Source organism: Globicephala melas, chromosome X (genome assembly GCF_963455315.2).
Source record: "Globicephala melas chromosome X, mGloMel1.2, whole genome shotgun sequence".
Lineage (NCBI taxonomy): Eukaryota > Metazoa > Chordata > Mammalia > Artiodactyla > Delphinidae > Globicephala > Globicephala melas.
This window is the reverse complement of record NC_083335.1, coordinates 2,386,387-2,393,341: the sequence shown is the minus strand read 5'-3', so window position 1 is coordinate 2,393,341 and position 6,955 is coordinate 2,386,387. Positions and strand designations below refer to the sequence as shown.

The following is a 6,955-nucleotide window of genomic DNA, read 5'->3' as shown; positions in this document are numbered from 1 at the left end:
TATACCAGGTCTCCAGTCTCTCCGAGACCCTGACGTCAGGACGTCAGGACAGGCCTACCGTGCTCATCCCACCCCGGGGCCTCCCACGGCCACCTGCAAGGGCGGTGATCTGGTGGGTCCCTTTTGTCCTCCCTCAGGGTCCCCTCAGTCCTGCCTAAGGGCCCTAACCTTAGTCCACCAGGGACCTGACATTTTACCCTCTGCCCTCATGCGACCCCACCCCTTATCCCAGGTCCCCAGCTTCTCTGAGACCCGGATGTCAGGAAGTGCTGATGTGCTCATCCCGTCCTATGACCTCAAGGGGCCAACTCTGTTCTGGGGTCCACGTTTTCCTCAGTCCTCCCTCAGGCCCCTCACCTTGACTCCACGCAGGACCTGGGATTCTAGCCATAGCACACCTGAGAGCGGACGCTTATACCTGTTCCGAAGCCTCTCTGAGACCTGGATACGTAAGTGAGGACTCGCTGCCAAGTGCTCATTCTGCCCCAGGGCCTCCCAGGGCTGAAGGCAGGGAAGGGTATAAGGGTGAGGGTCTGACAGAGACTGTGGAGCGGGTATAAGGGGCGGGGTCTCAGGCGGGCACAGGAGAGAATCCAGGTCCTGCGCAGAGTCAAGGTGAGGGCCCTGAGGGAGGACTGAGGGGAGCCTGGACCCCAGAACAGAGTTGGCCCTGGGAGGCCATACGGCGGGATGAGCACGTGCAGCACTTCCTGACATCCGGGTCTCAGAGACCCTGGGGAGGGGAGTACGGGGCAGGGTCTCAGAGAGGCTGGGGAGGGGGTATAAGGGGCGGGTCCCAGGCGGGCACAGGAGAGAATCCAGGTCCTGTGTGGAGCCAAGGTGAGAGCCCTAAGGGAGGACTGAGGGGAGCCTGAACCCCAGAACAGAGTTGGCCCTGGGAGGCCATAGGGCGGGATGAACAAGTGCGGCACTTCCAGACATCCGGGTTTTAGAGACGCTGGGGAGGGCGTATAAGGGTCAGGGTGTCTGGTGGGCACAGAAGAGAATCCCACGTCTTGCGTTGAGTCAAGGTGAGCGCCCTGAGGGAGGACTGAGGGGAGCCAGGACCCCAGAACACAGTTGGCCCTGGGAGGCCATAGGGCGGGATGAGCACGTGCAGCACTTCCTGACATCCGGGTCTCAGAGACGCTGCGGAGGGGGGGCACGGGGCGGGGTCTCAGAGAGGCTGGGGTGGCGGTATAAGGGTCGGGGTGTCTGCTGAGCACGGAAGAGAATCCCAGGTCCTGCGTGGAGACAAGGTGAGCACCCTGAAGGAGGACTGAGGGGAACCTGGACCCCAGAACAGAGTTGGCCCTGGGAGGCCATAGGGCGGGATGAGCACGTGCAGCACTTCCTGACATCCGGGTCTCAGAGACGCTGGGGAGGGGAGTACGGGGCGGGGTCTCAGAGAGGCTAGGGAGGGGGTATAAGGGTTGGGGTGTCTGGTGGGCACGGGAGAGAATCCCAGGTGCTCCGTGGAGTCAAGGTGAGGGCCCTGAGGGAGGACTGAGGAGAGCCCGGACCGCAGAACAGAGTCGGCCCTGGGAGGCCATAGGGCGGGATGAGCACGTGCAGCACTTCCTGACATCCGGGTCTCAGAGACGCTGGGGAGGGGGAGCACGGGGCGGGGTCTCAGAGAGGCTAGGGAGGGGGTATAAGGGTCGGGGTGTCTGGTGGGCACGGGAGAGAATCCCAGGTCCTTTGTTGAGTCAAGGTGAGGGCCCTGAGGGAGGACTGAGGGGAGCCTGGACCCCAGAACAGAGTTGGCCCTGGGAGGCCATAGGGCGGAATGAGCACGTGCAGCACTTCCTGACATCCGGGTCTCAGAGACGCTGGGGAGGGGAGTACTGGGCGGGGTCTCAGAGAGGCTAGGGAGGGGGTATAAGGGTCGGGGTGTCTGGTGAGCAAGGTAGAGAATCCCAGGTTCTCCATGGAGTCAAGGTGAGGGCCCTGAGGGAAGACTTAACAGAGCCTGGACCGCAGAACAGAGTTGGTCCTGGGAGGCCATAGGGCGGGATGAGCACGTGCAGCACTTCCTGATATCCGGGTCTCAGAGACGCTGCGGATGGGGAGCACGGGGCGGGGCCTCAGAGAGGCTGGGAGGCAGTATAAGGGTCGGGGTGTCTCGTGGGCACGGGAGAGAATTCCAGCTCTTTCGTTGAGTCAAGGTGAGTGCCCTGAGGGAGGACTGAGGAGAGCCTGGAGCCCAGAACAGAGTTGGCCCTGGGAGGCCATAGGGCGGAATGAGCACGTGCAGCACTTCCTGACATCCGGGTCTCAGAGACCCTGGGGAGGGGAGTACGGGGCAGGGTCTCAGAGAGGCTGGGGAGGGGGTATAAGGGGCGGGTCCCAGGCGGGCACAGGAGAGAATCCAGGTCCTGTGTGGAGCCAAGGTGAGAGCCCTAAGGGAGGACTGAGGGGAGCCTGAACCCCAGAACAGAGTTGGCCCTGGGAGGCCATAGGGCGGGATGAACAAGTGCGGCACTTCCAGACATCCGGGTTTTAGAGACGCTGGGGAGGGCGTATAAGGGTCAGGGTGTCTGGTGGGCACAGAAGAGAATCCCACGTCTTGCGTTGAGTCAAGGTGAGCGCCCTGAGGGAGGACTGAGGGGAGCCTGGACCCCAGAACACAGTTGGCCCTGGGAGGCCATAGGGCGGGATGAGCACGTGCAGCACTTCCTGACATCCGGGTCTCAGAGACGCTGGGGAGGGGTAGTACGGGGCGGAGTCTCAGAGAGGCTGGGAAGGGGGTATAAGGGGCGGGATCCTAGGCGGGCACAGGAGAGAATCCCAGGTCTTATGTGGAGTCAGGGTGAGAGCACTGAGTGTGGACTGAGGGGAACCTGGATCCCAGGACCGAGTTGGCCCTTCCAGCCATAGGGCGGGATGAACAGGTGCAGCACTTCCTGACATCCGGGTCTCAGACACCCTGGAGAGGGGGAGCACGGGGCGGGGTATCAGAGAGGCTGCAGAGGGGGTATAAGGGGCGGGGTGTCTGGTGGGCACTGCGGAGAATCCCAGGTTCTGTGTGGAGTCAAGGTGAGGTCCCTGAGGGAGTACTGAGGGCAGCCTGCATCCCAGAACTGAGTTGGCCCTGGGAGGCCGTCACGTGCAGCACTTCCTGACATCCGGGTGTCAGAGAAGCTGGGGACCTGGGATAAGGGGTGGGGTCTCATGAGGGCAGAGGGTAAAATGTCAGGTCCCTGGTGGACTAAGGTTAGGGCCCTTAGGCAGGACTGAGGGGACCCTGAGGGAGGACAAAAGGGACCCACCAGATCACCGCCCTTGCAGGTGGCCGTGGGAGGCCCCGGGGTGGGATGAGCACGGTAGGCCTGTCCTGACGTCCTGACGTCAGGGTCTCGGAGAGACTGGAGACCTGGTATAAGGAGCAGGGACTCACACTGGCAGACGGGACAATCCCAGGTCCTGCCCAGAGTCCAGCCTGCACGCGAGGAAGGAAGGACTGAGGACGTTAGACCCCGACACAGGGAGGGATCCTTTGCCCTTCCGCGGGGGCCTTGGAGGCGCCAGGGCACGGTCAGCAGATGAGATGTTTCCTGACCTCTGGGTCGGGGTCCTCAGGAGGTCAGGTGTTTGGTGTGAGGGGTGAGCCTTCAGGTCCGCAGAGGGTGGACTCCCAGGACCCCGAGGGAGGACTGAGCAGACCCCCAGCCCTGGAACAGGGGCCTCAACAGAAACCTGCCCCTGTGGTCAGCGCTGGGAGGCCAGGCAGGATGTGAGGAGGAGGTGAGGACCCAGCATCTCCCCATCCTAGGACCCTCGGGAGGCCCTGGGCAGGTGCGGCCACCTGTGGGGCCCCCTCGCTGCTTTCTGTTCAGATTCGGGGTCCTGTTCTGAGTTTCCCTTCCGGCCTGCAAAGGGGAGGGTCCAGGCCCTTAAGGGGAACAGTGAGCACGACGAGCGAGCCCCGAGGGGACCACCCACCCCAGAACTCAGAACTGGGGGGACCTCACAGAGTCCGGCCCAATCCTCCTACCAGCACCGAGGCCCAGAGCTGTGCCACAGTGTACACAAGAGGTGCGCCCTCCATTCCTCTTACAGGGGCTCCAGGACCCGGGAGGCGAAGGCCCAGGTCTGAGGACCGTGTCCTCAGGGCACAGAGCAGAGGAGGCCCAGGCAGCGCCAGGAGCCAAGGGGAGGTGCGTGCCCTGAGTGTGTACCCAGGGGCTCCCCCTCCCAGAACAGAGGGGACCCCACAACACCCAAGTCACCCCACCGCCCTGTCAGCCCCAGAACCTGGGGCCGTGCTGGCTGCACCCTGAGGAGCCCCCTCACTTCCTTCTTCAGGTTGGCAGGGGACAGGCCACCCGGGAGGAGCGCCCCTGTGAGGCCCGAGGGCAGCCCTTGAGACGAGACCTATAAGTGGCCTTTGTCAGGGCTGCCCAGGGTGCCTTTCTCCGCCGAGGCCGCTCACACCCCCTCTCTTCCCCAGGTATGAGGTTCACGCCTGTCACCCGTGCCCACACTCCCGTGGGCGGCTCGACCCCAGTGATCAGGCCCCCGGTCGAGATGAGTGAGCTCCGCCAGCCTGAGGCCGACCTTGAGGCCCCAGTCCCGGCCCAGGGTCCGGTGGAGGCGCCGCTGCTGGGGGCTGCGGGGGAGGAGGCCGCATCCCCCTCGTCCTCCGCCTCCCCTGGTGCCCCTTCCCTCTCCGCCTATGCCGAGCCCTTGTCCCGCGAGGCACTTGTTGCGCTGATGGCTGACCTGGTGGGGTTCCTGCTCGTCAAGTTTCGTACCGGGGAGCCGACCTCCGAGGAGGAGATGCTGAGTACGGTCCTCCGGGAGCATCGGGACCACTTCCCCGTGGTCTTCCGCCTCGTTTGCGAGTGCCTGTATCTGGTGTTTGGCGTGGACGTGGAGGAGGTGGACCCCCGCGAGCGCACCTACGTCCTGGTCCCCACCCTGGGCCTCACCTGGGATGCAGTGCTGAGCGACTGGCAGTGCACGCCCGAGGCCGGTCTCCCTTTGCTGGTCCTGACCATGGTCACCCTGTTCGGTGACCACGTCCCTGAGGAGGAGGTGTGGGGAATGCTAGACACCCTGGGGTTTTGTGGCGGGAGGGAGCTGCTCACCGAAGTGTGGGTGCAGACGGGTTACCTGAAGTACCGGCAGGTGCCCCACAGCGACCCTGCCCGCTACGAGTTCCTGTGGGGTCCCCGGGCCTACGCGGAGACCAGCAAGTGGCAGGTCCTGCAGCATCTGCTCAGGAGCAATAGCATGGATCCCAGGTTCTTCCCATCCGTGTCTGCAGGGAGTGTGAGCGATGAGGAAGAGGGAGCCTGAGCCAGTGCAGCAGCCAGTCCCACGTCCAGCAGCTTCTCCCGTGGGGCAGGAAGGGGGGCTGATCCTTCACTCTGAGTTTGAAGAGGGAGCGGTCAGCCTTCTAAGCAGTGAGAGCCGGGCGAGTTGGGGGAAGCCGGTGTGCAGCATTTTGGGTTCCTGTTGTGTATGTTGACATGGACTTCCATGTCTGTTTTCTTTAGGAATTTTTCAAATGTTGGTTCTTTGAACAGAAGACTAAACAAGCTTCAGTGTCTAACTTTGTGTATGACGTTAATCCTACAGGTATTTGCACTAATTCAGTTCAAGAACAAGAGTTTTGCTGTTTTGTAAGAGAGGTTGGGAAATCTCCCAGTTCGTTTTGTAACCGTGTACAAGATAACAGGGAATTGGAATCAGAACTGCTCTGGAAATGTGGAAGTCCTTAGCAGTGATATAGATGGGGGAAGAAATAGAAAAATAAAAGCCATTGTTGTTCCAATTCTTGCTTCCCTGTCTTGTCTGTCATTCTGTAAATAAAACGAACTATCTCTGTTGAGTTGGATTTGCACGGGTATTTTAAGAAAGTAGGAGAGGTTCATCTGCGTCAATAAGCCCCCTGCCCACTGGTTTGTTTATTCCGCAGACCTCCACGGAGCCTCTGCTCTCCGGAAGGGCCTGTGTTAGTAGCGGGAACGCTAGGAAAAGCAGGACACACCCACACCTAGAGTGATGGTCTAGGAGCCACTGTCACATGAGGAAGGTGGTGAGACGTCCCCTAAGTCCCACAGAATAAGACAACATGGGACGAGGCGGTGGGGCTCCAGGAGCGAGCCCTGGAGTGTTAAGTGCCCCGAGCCAGGGCACTTCGGGCCTTTGGGAAGTGGGGGTTCCTTCTGTGGGAGGTGATGGTGATGAAGCTGGGTGGTGGCAGCAGCCAGACATGCAGAGGGTGTGTCTTGGGTTGCAGGGGAAAGTCTGAAATGGGACATCGCTGTGAGATGTCCTTCTGGGTCGTGGATAAAGCCGAGAGAAATCTCGCCCTGGGGCAGGAAGGAAGGGGTGCTGGCTCTTGTTGCATTGCAGTGGGCCACAGTGAAGAGGTAGGTGTTTCATAGCCGCCATCTGCAAGGATTTCCAGAGAAATGAGGGTCTTGCTCTTTGAAGCCCTGCTCGGTATTCCCGGGGCTGGCCCTCCTCTCCCTGCCCTGGGAGAGCCAATTACCAACTGTATGGAAACGACCATTTTAGTCACCTGGAGTTTACTTTGGCCACTTGTGAGCAAGGTCTAGATTTCAGTGGGATGAAATGAATGAAAATAGGGGGTTTGAAAGAAGAGAGGCTGCCGAAGTGGAAAGGAGTCGCCGTGCGACTGGAATCCTGGGAGCTTTGCGTGAGCTGCACCCAGCTGGGGAAATCACCACCCTTCCCTCCATGCCGACAGACACACACACACACATCCAAATTGAATAATAAATCCTCCAGGAGTAAAACACACAGAACAGCAATTTTGACTGGTTTTCTATTCCGTTTCCTATGGAGCTGCAAATTCTCTGAGATGTCATGAAAAGAAAGCAATTTCCAGAGGGGAGAAGGACAGAGTCTGGGATCAGAATAATACTAGAAATAAGTCCTAGCCACTAAGAAGCAACGTCCGCCAGTGTCCCCGCGTTCA

General features: G+C 60.6%; 1 protein-coding gene across 1 annotated transcript; it reads left to right on the top strand.

The window, feature by feature from the left end:
• Positions 1 to 4,530: 4,530 nt before the first annotated feature.
• On the top strand, positions 4,531 to 5,304 carry LOC132594438 (melanoma-associated antigen 10-like). Its single transcript, XM_060291891.1, has one exon. It carries the CDS (start codon positions 4,531 to 4,533, stop codon positions 5,302 to 5,304), a length of 774 nt encoding a protein of 257 aa, XP_060147874.1.
• The last annotated feature ends 1,651 nt before the right edge of the window (positions 5,305 to 6,955 follow it).